The sequence below is a fragment of the Somniosus microcephalus genome, unplaced genomic scaffold (genome assembly GCF_052327205.1).
Source record: "Somniosus microcephalus isolate GS21.2 unplaced genomic scaffold, FLI_Smic_1.0 unresolved_chr1, whole genome shotgun sequence".
NCBI classification, from domain to species: Eukaryota; Metazoa; Chordata; class Chondrichthyes; order Squaliformes; family Somniosidae; genus Somniosus; species Somniosus microcephalus.
In genome coordinates, this window is record NW_028225179.1 from 43983258 (window position 1) to 44001731 (window position 18474).

General features: G+C 60.3%; 1 protein-coding gene across 5 annotated transcripts in view; it reads right to left on the reverse strand.

Moving 5' to 3' along the window:
* LOC147094876 (F-box/LRR-repeat protein 19-like) overlaps positions 1–18474 on the reverse strand; it is a 319790-nt gene that overhangs the window by 33668 nt on the left and 267648 nt on the right. For all 5 annotated transcript variants that reach the window (XM_085974495.1, XM_085974491.1, XM_085974492.1 and 2 more), the window contains 2 exons: positions 8216–8302; positions 1944–2141 (listed from right to left, as the gene is read on the reverse strand). In XM_085974495.1, coding sequence (XP_085830621.1) covers positions 1944–2141; positions 8216–8302 — 285 coding nt within the window. The remainder of the gene's footprint in view (positions 1–1943; positions 2142–8215; positions 8303–18474) is intronic.

Consider the following 18474-nt stretch of genomic DNA (forward strand, 5'->3'; position numbering starts at 1 on the left):
AGGAACAAGGATGTCTTGCTGCAGTTGTACAGGGCCTTGGCGAGACCACACCTTGAGTATTGTGTGCAGTTTTGGTCGCCTTATCTGAGGAAGGATGTTCTTGCCATGGAGGGAGTGCAGCGAAGATTCACCAGACTGATACCTGGGATGGCAGGAATGACGTATGAGGAGAGATTGTGTCGATTAGGCTTATATTTGCTAGAGTTTAGAAAAATGAGAGGGGATCTCATTGAAACTTATAAAATTCTAACAGGGCTAGACAGACTAGATGCAGGTAGGATGTTCCTGATGGCCGGGGAGTCCAGAACCAGGGGTCATAGTCTAAGGATAAGGGGTAAGCCATTTAGGACTGAGATGAGGAGGAATTTCTTCACCCAGAGAGTGGTGAACCTGTGGAATTCTCTACCACACAAGGCAGTTGAGGCCAATTCATTAAATATATTCAAGAAGGAGTTGGATATATTTCTTAAGGCTAAAGGGGTCAAGGGATATGGGGAGAAAGCAGGGACAGGGTACTGAATTTGGATGATCAGCCATGATCTCATTAAATGGCGGAACAGGCTCGAGGGGCCGAATGGCCTACTCCTGCTCCTATCTTCGATGTTTCTATTAACTGGGGGCCATTCTGTGGGCGGACGTGGGATCTTGCTGTGCACAAAATAGCCACTAACTCTGCCCACACAACAACAGTGGGCGGCCCTTCGCGAGCTTGAGTTCTTTAACTCGAACCAAGTCCATCGCCCATCACCCCAGCTCAATTATAAAATTGTCATCCTCGTGTTCAAATCCCTCCATGGCCCTCGCCTCCTCCCCATCACTGTAACCTCCACCAGCTGTACAACCAAAGTTCCCTTTAAGCTGTGCGGCCATGCTCTGGAGGACCCGTGCAGCTGGCTCACCGGCTTTTAAATGATAAAACCGCGCGCGTGCGGCGTTTTGAATGGGCCGCGCAGCCTGTTAAAGGGGTCACGGGGCCCCCCGCCCCCAAAGAGCGAGAGAACACATTTTATACAACCCTCCGAGATCTCTGCGCTCCTCCAATTGTGGCCTCTTGTGCACCCACGATTCCCATCGCCTCAACACAGGTGGCCGAGCCTTCAGCTGCCTGGGCCCTAAGCTCTGGAATTCCCTCCCTAAACCTCTCCGCCTCTCTCTCCTCCTGGCTGGCCTCCCCACATTCCACCCTACGTAAACGTGAGGTCATCCAAAGCTTGTCAGCCCGTGTCCTAACCCGCACCGAGTCCCGTTCACCCATCACCCCCTCTGCTCGCTGACCTGCACTGGCTCCCGGTTAAGCAGCGCCTCGATTTTAAAATTCTCATCCTTGTTTTCAAATCCCTCCATGGCCCTCGCTCCCTCCCTATCTCTGTAACCTCCTCCAGCCCCACAACCCCTCGAGATATCTGCGCTCCTCTAATTCTGCCCCCTTGGGGATCCCTGATTATAATCGCTCAACCTTTGGTGGCTGTGCCTTCTGTTGCCAAGGCCCTAAGCTCTGGAATTCCCTGCTGAAACCTCTCCGCCTCACTAACTCTCTCTCCTCCTTTAAGACGCTCCTTAAAACCTACTTCTTTGACCGAGCTTTTGTTCTCCTGCCCTAATTTATCCTTATGTGGATCGGTGTCAAATTTTGTGTCTTAAAATACTCCTGTGCAGCGCCTTGGGAGGTTTTACTACGTTAAAGGCGCTATATAAATACAAGTTGTTGTTGTTGTAAGATGCTCCTTAAAACCTACCTCTTTGACCTGTCCTAATATCTCCTTTTGTGGCTCAGTGTCAAATTTTTGTTCGATTTACGCTCCTGTGAAGCACCTTGGGACGTTTTACTATGTTAAAGGCGCTGTATCTATGAGAGTACTTGTTAACGTACCGCGCGACGCCAACCGCGCTGCCGCGAAGCCAACGCCCATGCCGAGTGACGGGCTGAGGGGGAGGGGCATTACCTTCTTCCTTGGGCCCGGGTCCACGGGTCCCTCCTTCTCCTTCTTTCTCTTGTGGCCGTCCTCACCCTTCTTGCGGCTCGGAGGGTAGTCGTCCGCCCGCTGCCGGCCGCCCTCCTCCAGCTTCCAGCGTGGCCCGTCCTCCCCGTCCGAGCGGCGCTTCCCACTCGCCTCCGTCTGGTCCTTGCCGTCTTTCGCGTCCTTGGGGAGAGAGAGAGGGAGAGGGGGTGAGAGACTGCGAGAGAGAGACAGTGAGAGAGTGAGAGAGACAGGGAGCGATGGAGTGAAAGAGAGGCAGAAAGAGAGAGATAGACAGAGAAAGAGAGAGAGATGGACAGAGAGAGAGAGAGAGAGAGAGAGAGGGAGCAATGGAGTGAAAGAGAGGCAGAGACAGACAGACAGAAACAGAGAGAGAGAGACAGAGAAACAGAGACAGGCGGACAGAGAGAGAGAGAGAGAGAGAGAGAGAGAGAGAGAGAGAGAGGGAGCAATGGAGTGAAAGAGAGACAGAAAGAGAGACAGACAGAGAAACAGAGAGAGACAGACAGAGAAACAGAGCGAGAGAGAAAGAGAGTGACAGAGAGGGAGCAATGGAGTGAAAGAGAGACAGAGAGACAGAGAAACAGAGAGAGAGACAGTGAGAGAGACAGAGAGAGAGACAGTGAGAGAGTGTGTGAGAGTGTAAGAGAGTGTTAGAGTGAGAGTGTGAGAGAGAGCGTGAGAGTATGAGAGACAGAGCGAGAGAGAGAGAGACAAGAGAGAGACAGATATACACACACAGATAAATGTGGACGGTTCAGTAGGGAGTTGGGTCTTTGAAAGGTGACCTGTCGGTGGTTGGCTTTGTGTCTTAATGCGAGGAGCATTCGTAATAAGGTGGATGAATTAGCTGCGCAAATAGATGTAAACGGATATGATATAATTGGGATTACGGAGACATGGCTCCAGGGTGACCAAGGCTGGGAATTCAACATCCAGGGGTATTCAATATTCAGGAAGGACAGGCAAAAAGGAAAAGGCGGTGGGGTAGCATTGCTGGTTAAAGAGGATATTAACACAATAGTAAGGAAGGATATTGGGCCAGAAATTCAGATCGGGGGCTTGCCGCGCGTGCAAGCCCCTGATATGCACTTACCTGACGCGCTGGCCGTTGACCTCCAGGGACGCCTGGAATTCGATTTTGAAAAAGAAGAATCCCGGGCAGCGTATGACGTCACGCCGCCCAGGAGTGCAGCCAGCGCGAAGCCTGTAGCGCGCTGTGCAACTGAGACACGCCCCTTGAGGTCTCAGTTTAACAGGACACACCCCCAATGTTTCTGCCAAGCTGCTAAGCATTTTTACATGCAAAGCAGCAGTTTAAATAGGTTTTTGGAAGTTTTTTGAAGATTTTGGTAACTTTTATAAACTTTTAAAAACGTTTACATTATTTTGAAGAATCTGAAGTAGTTTTAAACAGAATTAAAGCAATTTAAAGACTTTTAAAAGTCCTAAAAGAAATTTTTTCATTCCATTTATTTATTTAGCAATGTCGTCGTCATACGTGTCTTCACACTGTTCCCTTTGGGGAACTGTATGAAGTGGTGGAAGGATTTATGGCCATGATTAACGCTCATTCCGTGACCGTAACCATCTTTGAACCAGCCATTAGGGCGGTTAGTCCTATGGCGGGAGGGTTTTACGGGCTCCCACAAGCTATACAAGGAGGGGGGGCCACCCACACCCACGGACGCAAATATCCCACTGGATGTCAACCCAGAATTTAGAGCCGGAGCTCCAACTCCACTTGCCGGGACTGTCTGGAGCGGGGTTCGAAACCCTACCCTGATCTGGCCCAGCGGCGGGGATCCTACCGCTACGCCAAAGGCCCAATCCGATTAGCAACGTGAAATGGCTGGAATGAGCACAATTCACGGCATTAAAAGAACTCACAATTGAACTGATGATGACCTCAGCAATCTCCTCAAGGAGGTGGAGGCGCAGCGCCTGCTCATCATTGGTAATGAGAAGTCAAAGGCGCCGCAAAAAGGGCAGATGATAGCTTGGTCTTTCAAGTGGCAGCATAGGGCTCCAGTCACGGGGAGGGAAAAGGCGCAGGAAACGTATGGGTGTCACCTTTTGTGCGGAGTGGGCCTTTTGCGTAGCAGTAAGCATCCCTGCCGCTGGGCCAGAAGGAGTAGGGTTTCGAACCCCGCTCCAGACAGTCCCGGCAAGTGGAGTCGGAGCTCCAACTATAAATTCTGGGTGGACATCCAGCGGGATACTTGCGTCCGTGGGTGTGGGTGGCCCCCCCCCTCAGATGGGTTGTGGGAGCCCGTAAAACCCTCACGCCATAGGACTAACCACCCTAATGGCTGGTTCAAAGATGGTTACGGTCACGGAATGAGCGTTAATCACGGCCATAAATCCTTCCACCACTTCATATAGTTCCCGAAAGGGAACAGTGTGAGGATACGTACGACGATGACCTCTTGCGCAATGCACCTCCTTGGACCCTCAGTCGCAGATGCGAGGGGGCAAATCGTGCAATTGTTAAATTTTTCATTTTATTGACATGTAAAATGTTGGCCCAGTAATTCCCTTCCAAATGCGCGAGTGCGGTCGGGGTACTTACGCGTCTGGCCGGAGGAAATGCCGGTTTTCAGCATGCACAGCGCATGCGGGGAAAACCGGCATTTCCTGTCCTCTGAACGAAGGGGTTCAGAGGCAGAACGCGTGCGACTGCACAGGCAGCGCGTGCGCAGTAAAATTCGCCGCTTTCATTCATGCTTTCAGTGAGGTCAAGTCCTTACAACTTACACATGAAAAAAGCATGGGTACAGTTGCTCCAGAGGCTGTGGAGGAAGATATTTCTTATCGTGGAGCTTCTGAAAGTATGTATGTCTGTATATATTCCTTTGCGTGTTATGTATATATTCCTTTACTTATGTGTATGAATGTATTATTTAATTATGACTTTCAGAGAAAGTAACTTATTGGAAAATCATAATTAAAAACATACATTCATACACATAAGTAAAGGAATATAAAACATACATACATATACGTAAAGGAATATATGCGGACATACATACATAATTACTTATTACTGATGAAAAGTTTCTTTCTTAAAAGTGCTGGAAATGTTACATTACTCATTTTAGAACACTCATTTTCACATTCAATTCACACAGCCACAATTGCTCCTTCTACCTACCGTTCTGAAAACCCATTTAAAAAAAAAAATTTAAACTTTAAAACTTACTTAAAATTTCTTAAAATAACTTCCCTCCCTTTCCCAAACAAAAATATTGCCTTTCAGAAGCTCCACGATAAAATATATCTTCCTCCGCAGCCTTGGAACAACTTTACACATGCTTTTTTCAAGTGTAACTTGTAAGGACTTACCCTCATTGAATCCATGAATGAAATCGACGAAGTTCACTGCGCAAGCGCTGCCTGTGCAGTCGCACGCGCTGTGCCTCTGAACCCCTTCGTTCAGAGGACTGGAAATGCCGGCGTTCCCCGCATGCGCTGTGCATGCTGAACGCCGGCATTTCCACCGGCCAGATGCGTGAGTACCCAGACCGTACTCACGCATTTGGACACGAATTTCTGGCCCATTAGCTCTGATGATGTGGAATCTGTATGGGTAGAGCTGAGAAATACCAAAGGGCAGAAAACATTAGTGGGAGTAGTATACAGACCCCCAAACAGTAATGCTGAGGTTGGGGATGGCATTAAACGGGAAATTAGAGATGCGTGCAATAAGGGCACAGCAGTTATCATGGGTGACTTTAATCTACATATAGATTGGTCTAACCAAATTAGTAACAATACTGTGGAAGAGGAATTCCTAGAGTGTATACGGGATGGTTTCCTGGACCAATATGTCGAGGAGCCAACTAGATATCAGGCCATCTTAGACTGGGTATTATGTAATAAGAAAGGATTAATTAGCAATCTTGTTGTGTGAGGCCCCTTGGGGAGGAGCGATCATAATATGATAGAATTCTTCATTAAGATGGAGAGTGAAGTAGTTGACTCAGAGACTAGGGTCCTGAATTTAAATAAAGGAAACTACGATGGTATGAGGCGCGAGTTGGCTAGGATGGATTGGGGAATGTTACTTAAAGGGTTGACGGTGAATAGGCAATGGCAAACATTGAAAGATCGCATGGATGAACTACAGAATTTGTTCATCCCTGTTTGGCATAAAAAAAATAAAACAAAAAAGGTGACTCAACATTGGCTAACAAGGGAAATTAGGGATAGCATAAGATCCAAGGCGAGGACATGTAAATTAGAGGGGGAAAATAGAGTATGAGAGTAAGCTTTCCGGGAACATAAAAACTGACTGCAAAAGCTTCTATAGATATGTGAAGAGAAAAAGATTGGTAAAGTCAAGCGTAGGTCCCTTGCAGTCAGAATCAGGGGAATTTATAATGGGGAACAAATACATGGCAGACTAATTAAATACATACTTTGGTTCTGTCTTCACAAAGAAGGACACAAATAAACTCCCAGAGATGTCGGGGAACATAGAGTCTAATGAGATGGAAGAACTGAATGAAATCAGTATTTGTAGGGAAATGGTGTTAGGGAAATTGATGGGATTGAAGGCCGATAAATCCCCAGGGCCTGATAATCTACATCCTAGGGTACTTAAGGAAGTGGCCCTAGAAATAGTAGATGCATTGCTGGTCATCTTCCAAAATTCGATAGACTCTGGAACAGTTCCCATGGATTGGAGGGTAGCTAATGTAACCCCACTATTTAAAAAAGGTGGTAGAGAAAAAACGGGGAATTATAGACCGGTAAGCCTGACATGGGTAGTGGGGAAAATGCTAGAGTCCATTAGAAAAGATTTAATAGCAGAGCACTTGGAAAACAGTGACAGGATCGGACAAAGTCAACATGGATTTACAAAAGGTAAATCATGCTTGACTAATCCACTAGAATTTTTTGAGGATGTAACTGGTAGAATAGATATGGGAGAACCAGTGGATGTGGTGTATTTGGACTTTCAGAAGGCTTTCGATAAGGTCCCACATAAGACACCAGCGTGTAAAGTTAAAGCACATGGGATTGGGAGCAAGGTACTGACTTAGATAGAAAACTAGTTGGCAGACAGGAAGCAAAGAGTTGGAATAAACGGGTCTTTTTCCGAGTGGAAGGCAGTGACTAGTGGGGTACCGCAGGGATCGGTGCTAGAACCCCAGCTATTCACAATATATATTAATGATCGAGACGAGGGAGCTAGATGTAATATCTCCAAGTTTGCAGACGACACAAAACTGGGTGGGCGTGTGTGCTGTGAGGAGGATGCAGAGAAATTCCAGTACGCTTTGGACAGGTTGGGTGATTGGGCAGATGCATGGCAGATGCAGTATAATGTGGATAAATGCGAGGTTATCCACTTCGGTGGCAAAAACAGGAAGGCAGATTATTATCTGAACGGCAATAGATTGGGAGAAGGGGAAGTGCAACGAGACCTGGGTGTCCTTGTGCACCAGTCGCTGAAGGTAAGCATGCAGGTGCAGCAGGCAGTTAAGAAGGCAAATGGTATGTTGGCCTTCATAGCGAGAGGATTCGATTGCAATACCAAGGATGTCTTGCTGCAGTTGTACAGGGCCTTGGTGAGACCACACCTTATTGTGTGCAGTTTTAGTCGCCTTATCTGAGGAAGGATGTTCTTGCCATGGAGGGAGTGCAGCGAAGATTCACCAGACTGATACCTGGGATGGCAGGAATGACGTATGAGGAGAGATTGGGTCGATTAGGCTTATATTCGCTAGAGTTTAGAAGAATGAGAGGGGATCTCATTGAAACTTATAAAATTCTAACAGGACCAGACAGACTAGATGCAGGAAGGATGTTCCCGAAGGCGGGGGAGTCTGGAACCAGGGGTCACAGTCTAAGGATAAGGGGTAAGCCATTTAGGACTGAGATGAGGAAGAATTTCTTCACCCAGAGAGTGGTCCTATCTTCTATGTTTCTATAGTTCATTAGGAACTGAACACATGCTTCCGCTACACGGAGCAGGAAGGACACAGGCTCCATCCCTGGCCTGTGCTGAGTTAGCTGACCTCACACCCGGTGTGGGACACGCGCACACACAAGGAAAGGCTCCATCCTCGGCTGTTCAACACCAGGAGACCTCTGCTCGGAACCCCCCCGCCCCAACACCGGCCGCTCTGCTGTCCCGCGGCGTAGCCGGAAGACCAAATGCGGTCATGCCTGTCCCCCGAGGCAGTGGGGATGGCGGGACGGGGATGAGATTGAAACACGGCGCTTACCTTCCCAGACTTGCCTTCCTGGTGGCATTTAGGACACTCCCAGCAGTTGGGAATCTCGTCGTTGATGACGCCCTCTGCGTCGCACACCTGGAAGAAAGATAGAGTCAGCGAGACAGAGCAGCAAGTACTAGGAGGTGCGAATGGGGAGACGCGGCCCTGGCACAAGGACGGGCCAGCGGGGAAAGGCGGTCCCGGCACGAGGAGCGTCGAACGGGGAAAGGCAGTACCGGCACGAGGAGTGGTGAGCGGGGAAAGGCTGTTACGGCACGAGGAGCGGTGAGCGGGGAAAGACGGTCCCGGCACGAGGAGCGGTGAGCGGGGAAAGGCGATCCCGGCACGAGGAGGGGTGAGCGGGGAAAGACGGTCCTGGCACGAGGAGGAGTGAGCGGGGAAAGACGGTCCCGGCACGAGGAGGAGTGAGAGGGGAAAGGCGGTCCCGGCACGAGGAGGAGTGAGCGGGGAAAGGCGGTCACGGCACGAGGAGGAGTGAGCGGGGAAAGACGGTCCCGGCACGAGGAGGAGTGAGCAGGGAAAGGCGGTCCCGGCACGAGGAGGAGTGAGCGGGGAAAGGCAGTCCCGGCACGAGGAGGAGTGAGCGGGGAAAGGCGGTCCCGGCTCGAGGAGGAGTGAGCGGGGAAAGGCGGTCCCGGCACGAGGAGGAGTGAGCGGGGAAAGGTGGTCCCGGCACGAGGAGAGGTGAGCAGGGAAAGGCGGTCCCGGCACGAGGAGGGACGAGCGGGGAAATGCGGTCCCGGCACGAGGAGGAGTGAGCGGGGAAAGGCGGTCCCGGCACGAGGAGGAGTGAGCGGGGAAAGGCATTCCTGGCACGAGGAGGGGTGAGCGGGGAAAGGCGGTCCCGGCACGAGGAGGGGTGAGCGGGGAAAGGCGGTCCCGGCACGAGGAGGGGTGAGCGGGGAAAGGCGGTCCCGGCACGAGGAGGAGTGAGCGGGCAGAGGCGGTCCCGGCACGAGGAGGAGTGAGCGGGGAAAGGCGGTCCCGGCACAAGGAGGAGTGAGCGGGGAAAGGCGGTCCTGGCACGAGGAGGAGCGTGCGGGGAAAGGCGGTCACGGCACGAGGAGGAGTGAGCGGGGAAAGGCGGTCCCGGCACGAGGAGGGGTGAGCGGGGAAAGGCGGTCCCGGCACGAGGAGGAGTGAGCGGGAAAAGGCGGTCCCGGCACGAGGAGGAGAGAGCGGGAAAAGGCGGTCCCGGCACGAGGAGGAGTGAGCGGGGAAAGGCGGTCCCGGCACGAGGAGGAGTGAGCGGGGAAAGGCGGTCCCGGCACGAGGAGGAGTGAGCGGGGAAAGGCGGTCCCGGCACAAGGAGGAGTGATCGCGGAAAGGCGGTCCCGGCACGAGGAGGAGTGAGCGGGGAAAGGCGGTCCCTGCACGAGGAGGGGTGAGCGGGGAAAGGCGGTCCCGGCACGAGGAGGAGTGAGCGGGGAAAGTCGGTCCAGGCACGAGGAGGAGTGAGCGGGGAAAGGCGGTCCCACACGAGGAGGAGTGAGCGGGGAAAGGTGGTCCCGGCACGAGGAGAGGTGAGCAGGGAAAGGCGGTCCCGGCACGAGGAGAGGTGAGCAGGGAAAGGCGGTCCCGGCACGAGGAGGAGTGAGCGGGGAAAGGCGGTCCCGGCACGAGGAGGAGTGAGCGGGGAAAGGCTGTCCCAGCACAAGGAGGGGTGAGCGGGGAAAGGCTGTCCCGGCACGAGGAGGGGTGAGCGGGGAAAGGCAGTCCCGGCACGAGGAGGGGTGAGCGGGGAAAGGCAGTCCCGGCACGAGGAGGGGTGAGCGGGGAAAGGCGGTCCCGGCACGAGGAGGGGTGAGCGGGGAAAGGCGGTCCCGGCACGAGGAGCGGGGAAAGGAGGTCCCGGCACGAGCAGCGGGGAAAGGCTGTCCCGGCTCGAGGAGGAGTGAGTGGGGAAAGGCGGTCCCGGCACTAGCAGCGGTGAGCGGGAAAAGGTGGTCCCGGCACGAGGAGGGGCGAGCGGGGAAAGGCGGTCCTGGCACGAGGAGGAGTGAGCGGGGAAAGGCGGTCCCGGCACGAGGAGGAGTGAGCGGGCAGAGGCGGTCCCGGCACAAGGAGGAGTGAGCGGGGAAAGGCGGTCCCGGCACGAGGAGTGGTGAGCGGGGAAAGGCGGTCCCGGCACGAGGAGGAGTGAGCGGGCAGAGGCGGTCCCGGCACAAGGAGGAGTGAGCGGGGAAAGGCGGTCCCGGCACGAGGAGGAGCGAGCGGGGAGAGGCGGTCCCGGTACGAGGAGGAGCGAGCGGGAAGAGGCGGTCCCGGCACGAGGAGCAGTGAGCGGGGAAAGGCAATCCCGGCACGAGGAGGGGTGAGCGGGGAAAGGCGGTCCCGCACGAGGAGGAGTGAGCGGGGAAAGGCGGTCCCGGCACGAGGAGGGGTGAGCGGGGAAAGGCGGTCCCGCACGAGGAGGAGTGAGCGGGGAAAGGCGGTCCCGGCACGAGGAGGAGTGATCGCGGAAAGGCGGTCCCGGCACGAGGAGGAGTGATCGCGGAAAGGCGGTCCCGGCACGAGGAGGAGTGAGCGGGGAAAGGCGGTCCTGGCACGAGGAGGAGTGAGCGGGGAAAGTCGGTCCCAGCACGAGGAGGAGTGAGCGGGGAAAGGCTGTCCCGGCACGAAGAGGGGTGAGCGGGGAAAGGCGGTCCCGGCACGAGGAGCGGGGAAAGGAGGTCCCGGCACGAGCAGCGGGGAAAGGCTGTCCCGGCTCGAGGAGGAGTGAGTGGGGAAAGGCGGTCCCGGCACTAGCAGCGGTGAGCGGGAAAAGGTGGTCCCGGCACGAGGAGGGGCGAGCGGGGAAAGGCGGTCCTGGCACGAGGAGGAGTGAGCGGGGAAAGGCGGTCCCGGCACGAGGAGGAGTGAGCGGGCAGAGGCGGTCCCGGCACAAGGAGGAGTGAGCGGGGAAAGGCGGTCCCGGCACGAGGAGTGGTGAGCGGGGAAAGGCGGTCCCGGCACGAGGAGGAGTGAGCGGGCAGAGGCGGTCCCGGCACAAGGAGGAGTGAGCGGGGAAAGGCGGTCCCGGCACGAGGAGGAGCGAGCGGGGAGAGGCGGTCCCGGTACGAGGAGGAGCGAGCGGGAAGAGGCGGTCCCGGCACGAGGAGCAGTGAGCGGGGAAAGGCAATCCCGGCACGAGGAGGGGTGAGCGGGGAAAGGCGGTCCCGCACGAGGAGGAGTGAGCGGGGAAAGGCGGTCCCGGCACGAGGAGGAGTGAGCGGGGAAAGGCGGTCCTGGCACGAGGAGGAGTGAGCGGGGAAAGGCGGTCCCGCACGAGGAGGAGTGAGCGGGGAAAGGCAATCCCGGCACGAGGAGGAGTGATCGCGGAAAGGCGGTCCCGGCACGAGGAGGAGTGATCGCGGAAAGGCGGTCCCGGCACGAGGAGGAGTGAGCGGGGAAAGGCGGTCCTGGCACGAGGAGGAGTGAGCGGGGAAAGGCGGTCCCGCACGAGGAGGAGTGAGCGGGAAAAGGCGGTTCCGGCACGAGGAGGAGTGAGCAGGGAAAGGCGGTCCCGGCACGAGGAGAGGTGAGCGGGGAACGGCAGTCCCAGCACGAGGAGGAGTGAGCGGGGAAAGGCGGTCCCGGCACGAGGAGGAGTGAGCGGGGAAAGGCGGTCCCGGCACGAGGAGGAGTGAGCGGGGAAAGACGGTCCCGGCACGAGGAGGAGTGAGAGGGGAAAGGCGGTCCCGGCACGAGGAGGAGTGAGCGGGGAAAGGCGGTCCCGGCACGAGGAGGAGTGAGCGGGGAAAGGCGGTCCCGGCACGAGGAGGAGTGAGCGGGGAAAGGCGGTCCCGGCACGAGGAGGAGTGAGCGGGGAAAGGCGGTCCCGGCACGAAGAGGAGTGAGCGGGGAAAGTCGGTCCCGGCACGAGGAGGAGTGAGCAGGGAAAGGCGGTCCCGGCACGAGGAGGAGTGAGCGGGGAAAGGCAGTCCCGGCACGAGGAGGAGTGAGCGGGGAAAGGCGGTCCCGGCTCGAGGAGGAGTGAGCGGGGAAAGGCGGTCCCGGCACGAGGAGGGGTGAGCGGGGAAAGGCGGTCCCGGCACGAGGAGGAGTGAGCGGCGAAAGGCGGTCCCGGCACGAGGAGGAGTGAGCGGGGAAAGGCGGTCCCGGCACGAGGAGGAGTGATCGGGGAAAGGCGGTCCCGGCACGAGGAGGAGTGATCGCGGAAAGGCGGTCCCGGCACGAGGAGGAGTGAGCGGGGAAAGGCGGTCCCGGCACGAGGAGGAGTGAGCGGGGAAAGGCGGTCCCGCACGAGGAGGAGTGAGCGGGAAAAGGCGGTTCCGGCACGAGGAGGAGTGAGCAGGGAAAGGCGGTCCCGGCACGAGGAGAGGTGAGCGGGGAACGGCAGTCCCAGCACGAGGAGGAGTGAGCGGGGAAAGGCGGTCCCGGCACGAGGAGGAGTGAGCGGGGAAAGGCGGTCCAGGCACGAGGAGGAGTGAGCGGGGAAAGACGGTCCCGGCACGAGGAGGAGTGAGAGGGGAAAGGCGGTCCCGGCACGAGGAGGAGTGAGCGGGGAAAGGCGGTCCCGGCACGAAGAGGAGTGAGCGGGGAAAGTCGGTCCCGGCACGAGGAGGAGTGAGCAGGGAAAGGCGGTCCCGGCACGAGGAGGGGTGAGCGGGGAAAGGCGGTCCCGCACGAGGAGGAGTGAGCGGGGAAAGGCGGTCCCGGCACGAGGAGGAGTGAGCGGGGAACGGCAGTCCCAGCACGAGGAGGAGTGAGCGGGGAAAGGCGGTCCCGGCACGAGGAGGGGTGAGCGGGGAAAGGCGGTCCTGGCACGAGGAGGAGAGAGCGGGAAAAGGCGGTCCCGGCACGAGGAGGAGTGATCGCGGAAAGGCGGTCCCGGCACGAGGAGGAGTGATCGCGGAAAGGCGGTCCCGGCACGAGGAGGGGTGAGCGGGGAAAGGCGGTCCCGGCACGAGGAGGGGTGAGCGGGGGAAAGGCGGTCCCGGCACGAGGAGGAGTGAGCGGGGAACGGCAGTCTCGGCACGAGGAGGGGTGAGCGGGGAAAGGCGGGTCCCGGCACGAGGAGGAGTGAGCGGGAAAAGGCGGTCCCGGCACGAGGAGGAGAGAGCGGGAAAAGGCGGTCTCGGCACGAGAAGGAGTGAGCGGGGAAAGGCGGTCCCGGCACGAGGAGGAGTGAGCGGGGAAAGGCGGTCCCGGCACGAGGAGGAGTGAGCGGGGAAAGGCGGTCCCGGCACGAGGAGGAGTGATCGCGGAAAGGCGGTCCCGGCACGAGGAGGAGTGAGCGGGGAAAGGCGGTCCCTGCACGAGGAGCGGTGAGCGGGGAAAGGCGGTCCCGGCACGAGGAGGAGTGAGCGGGGAAAGTCGGTCCAGGCACGAGGAGGAGTGAGCGGGGAAAGGCGGTCCCACACGAGGAGGAGTGAGCGGGGAAAGGTGGTCCCGGCACGAGGAGAGGTGAGCAGGGAAAGGCGGTCCCGGCACGAGGAGAGGTGAGCAGGGAAAGGCGGTCCCGGCACGAGGAGAGGTGAGCGGGGAAAGTCGGTCCAGGCACGAGGAGGAGTGAGCGGGGAAAGGCGGTCCCTGTACGAGGAGGGGTGAGCGGGGAAAGTCGGTCCCGGCACGAGGGGGGGTGAGCGGGGAAAGGCGGTCCCGGCACGAGGAGCGGTGAGCGGGGAAAGGCGGTCCCGGCACGAGGAGAGGTGAGCGGGGAAAGTCGGTCCCGGCACGAGGAGGAGTGAGCGGGGAACGGCTGTCCCAGCACGAGGAGGGGTGAGCGGGGAAAGGCGGTCCCAGCACGAGGAGGAGTGAGCGGGGAAAGGCGGTCCCGGCACGGGGAGGAGTGAGCGGGGAAAGGCAGTCCCGGCACGAGGAGGAGTGAGCGGGGAAAGGCTGTCCCGGCACGAGGAGGGGTGAGCGGGGAAAGGCGGTCCCGGCACGAGGAGGAGTGAGCGGGGAAAGGCGGTCCTGGCACGAGGAGGAGCGAGTGGGGAAAGGCTGTCCCGGCACGAGGAGGGGTGAGCGGGGAGAGGCTGTCCCGGCACGAGGAGGGGTGAGCGGGTAAAGATGGTCCCGGCACGAGGAGGAGTGAGCGGGGAAAGGCGGTCCCGGCACGAGGAGGAGTGAGCGGGGAAAGGCTGTCCCAGCACAAGGAGGGGTGAGCGGGGAAAGGCTGTCCCGGCACGAGGAGGGGTGAGCGGGGAAAGGCAGTCCCGGCACGAGGAGGGGTGAGCGGGGAAAGGCGGTCCCGGCACGAGGAGGAGTGAGCGGGGAAAGGCAGTCCCGGCACGAAGAGGGGTGAGCGGGGAAAGGCGGTCCCGGCACGAGGAGCGGGGAAAGGAGGTCCCGGCACGAGCAGCGGGGAAAGGCTGTCCCGGCTCGAGGAGGAGTGAGTGGGGAAAGGCGGTCCCGGCACTAGCAGCGGTGAGCGGGAAAAGGTGGTCCCGGCACGAGGAGGGGCGAGCGGGGAAAGGCGGTCCTGGCACGAGGAGGAGTGAGCGGGGAAAGGCGGTCCCGGCACGAGGAGGAGTGAGCGGGCAGAGGCGGTCCCGGCACAAGGAGGAGTGAGCGGGGAAAGGCGGTCCCGGCAGGAGGAGTGGTGAGCGGGGAAAGGCGGTCCCGGCACGAGGAGGAGTGAGCGGGCAGAGGCGGTCCCGGCACAAGGAGGAGTGAGCGGGGAAAGGCGGTCTCGGCACGAGGAGGAGCGAGCGGGGAGAGGCGGTCCCGGCACGAGGAGGAGCGAGCGGGAAGAGGCGGTCCCGGCACGAGGAGCAGTGAGCGGGGAAAGGCAATCCCGGCACGAGGAGGGGTGAGCGGGGAAAGGCGGTCCCGCACGAGGAGGAGTGAGCGGGGAAAGGCGGTCCCGGCACGAGGAGGGGAGAGCGGGGAAAGGCGGTCCCGCACGAGGAGGAGTGAGCGGGGAAAGGCGGTCCCGGCACGAGGAGGAGTGAGCGGGGAACGGCAGTCCCAGCACGAGGAGGAGTGAGCGGGGAAAGGCGGTCCCGGCACGAGGAGGGGTGAGCGGGCAAAGGCGGTCCCGGCACGAGGAGGAGTGATCGCGGAAAGGCGGTCCCGGCACGAGGAGGAGTGATCGCGGAAAGGCGGTCCCGGCACGAGGAGGGGTGAGCGGGGAAAGGCGGTCCCGGCACGAGGAGGGGTGAGCGGGGGAAAGGCGGTCCCGGCACGAGGAGGAGTGAGCGGGGAACGGCAGTCCCAGCACGAGGAGGAGTGAGCGGGGAAAGGCGGTCCCGGCATGAGGAGGAGTGAGCGGGGAAAGGCGGTCCCGGCACGAGGAGCGGTGAGCGGGGAAACGTGGTCCCGGCACGAGGAGGGACGAGCTGGGAAAGGCGGTCGCGGCACGAGGAGGAGTGAGCGGGGAAACGCGGTCCCGGCACGAGGAGGAGTGAGCAGGGAAAGGCGGTCCCGGCACGAGGAGGAGTGAGCGGGGAAAGGCGGTCCCGGCACGAGGAGGGGTGAGCGGGGAAAGGCGGTCCCGGCACGAGGAGGAGTGAGCGGGAAAAGGCGGTCCCGGCACGAGGAGGAGAGAGCGGGAAAAGGCGGTCCCGGCACGAGGAGGAGTGAGCGGGGAAAGGCGGGTCCCGGCACGAGGAGGAGTGAGCGGGGAAAGGCGGTCCCGGCACGAGGAGGAGTGAGCGGGGAAAGGCGGTCCCGGCACGAGGAGGAGTGATCGCGGAAAGGCGGTCCCGGCACGAGGAGGAGTGAGCGGGGAAAGGCGGTCCCGGCACGAGGAGGAGTGAGCGGGGAAAGGCGGTCCCGCACGAGGAGGAGTGAGCGGGAAAAGGCGGTTCCGGCACGAGGAGGAGTGAGCAGGGAAAGGCGGTCCCGGCACGAGGAGAGGTGAGCGGGGAACGGCAGTCCCAGCACGAGGAGGAGTGAGCGGGGAAAGGCGGTCCCGGCACGAGGAGGAGTGAGCGGGGAAAGGCGGTCCCGGCACGAGGAGGAGTGAGCGGGGAAAGACGGTCCCGGCACGAGGAGGAGTGAGAGGGGAAAGGCGGTCCCGGCACGAGGAGGAGTGAGCGGGGAAAGGCGGTCCCGGCACGAAGAGGAGTGAGCGGGGAAAGTCGGTCCCGGCACGAGGAGGAGTGAGCAGGGAAAGGCGGTCCCGGCACGAGGAGGAGTGAGCGGGGAAAGGCGGTCCCGGCACGAGGAGGGGTGAGCGGGGAAAGGCGGTCCCGGCACGAGGAGGAGTGAGCGGGAAAAGGCGGGTCCCGGCACGAGGAGGAGAGAGCGGGAAAAGGCGGTCCCGGCACGAGAAGGAGTGAGCGGGGAAAGGCGGTCCCGGCACGAGGAGGAGTGAGCGGGGAAAGGCGGGTCCCGGCACGAGGAGGAGTGAGCGGGGAAAGGCGGTCCCGGCACGAGGAGGAGTGATCGCGGAAAGGCGGTCCCGGCACGAGGAGGAGTGAGCGGGGAAAGGCGGTCCCTGCACGAGGAGCGGGGAAAGGCGGTCCCGGCACGAGGAGGAGTGAGCGGGGAAAGTCGGTCCAGGCACGAGGAGGAGTGAGCGGGGAATGGCGGTCCCACACGAGGAGGAGTGAGCGGGGAAAGGTGGTCCCGGCACGAGGAGAGGTGAGCAGGGAAAGGCGGTCCCGGCACGAGGAGAGGTGAGCAGGGAAAGGCGGTCCCGGCACGAGGAGCGGTGAGCGGGGAAAGGCGGTCCCTGTCCGAGGAGGGGTGAGCGGGGAAAGTCGGTCCCGGCACGAGGGGGGGTGAGCGGGGAAAGGCGGTCCCGGCACGAGGAGCGGTGAGCGGGGAAAGGCGGTCCCGGCACGAGGAGAGGTGAGCGGGGAAAGTCGGTCCCGGCACGAGGAGGAGTGAGCGGGGAACGGCTGTCCCAGCACGAGGAGGGGTGAGCGGGGAAAGGCGGGTCCCAGCACGAGGAGGAGTGAGCGGGGAAAGGCGGTCCCGGCACGGGGAGGAGTGAGCGGGGAAAGGCAGTCCCGGCACGAGGAGGAGTGAGCGGGGAAAGGCTGTTCGGCACGAGGAGGGGTGAGCGGGGAAAGACGGTCCCGGCACGAGGAGGAGTGAGCGGGGAAAGGCGGTCCTGGCACGAGGAGGAGCGAGTGGGGAAAGGCTGTCCCGGCACGAGGAGGGGTGAGCGGGGAGAGGCTGTCCCGGCACGAGGAGGGGTGAGCGGGTAAAGATGGTCCCGGCACGAGGAGGAGTGAGCGGGGAAAGGCGGTCCCGGCACGAGGAGGAGTGAGCGGGGAAAGGCTGTCCCAGCACAAGGAGGAGTGAGCGGGGAAAGGCTGTCCCGGCACGAGGAGGGGTGAGCGGGGAAAGGCAGTCCCGGCACGAGGAGGGGTGAGCGGGGAAAGGCGGTCCCGGCACGAGGAGGAGTGAGCGGGGAAAGGCAGTCCCGGCACGAAGAGGGGTGAGCGGGGAAAGGCGGTCCCGGCACGAGGAGCGGGGAAAGGAGGTCCCGGCACGAGGAGCGGGGAAAGGCTGTCCCGGCTCGAGGAGGAGTGAGTGGGGAAAGGCGGTCCCGGCACTAGCAGCGGTGAGCGGGAAAAGGTGGTCCCGGCACGAGGAGGGGCGAGCGGGGAAAGGCGGTCCTGGCACGAGGAGGAGTGAGCGGGGAAAGGCGGTCCCGGCACGAGGAGGAGTGAGCGGGCAGAGGCGGTCCCGGCACAAGGAGGAGTGAGCGGGGAAAGGCGGTCCCGGCACGAGGAGTGGTGAGCGGGGAAAGGCGGTCCCGGCACGAGGAGGGGTGAGCGGCTAAAGGCGGTCCCGGCACGAGGCGGAGTGAGCGCGGAAATGCAGTCCCGGCACGAGGAGGAGCGTGCGGGGAAAGGCGGTCCCGGCACGAGGAGGAGCGAGCGGGGAGAGGCGGTCCCGGCACGAGGAGGAGCGAGCGGGGAGAGTCGGTCCCGGCACGAGGAGGAGTGAGCGGGGAGAGGCGGTCCCGCACGAGGAGGAGTGAGCGGGGAAAGGCGGTCCCGGCACGAGGAGGGGTGAGCAGGGAAAGGCGGTCCCGCACGAGGAGGAGTGTGCGGGGAAAGGCGGTCCCAGCACGAGGAGGAGTGAGCGGGGAACGGCAGTCCCAGCACGAGGAGGAGTGAGCGGGGAAAGGCGGTCCCGGCACGAGGAGGAGTGATCGCGGAAAGGCGGTCCCGGCACGAGGAGGAGTGATCGCGGAAAGGCGGTCCCGGCACGAGGAGGGGTGAGCGGGCAAAGGCGGTCCCGGCACGAGGAGGGGTGAGCGGGGGAAAGGCGGTCCCGGCACGAGGAGGAGTGAGCGGGGAACGGCAGTCCCAGCACGAGGAGGAGTGAGCGGG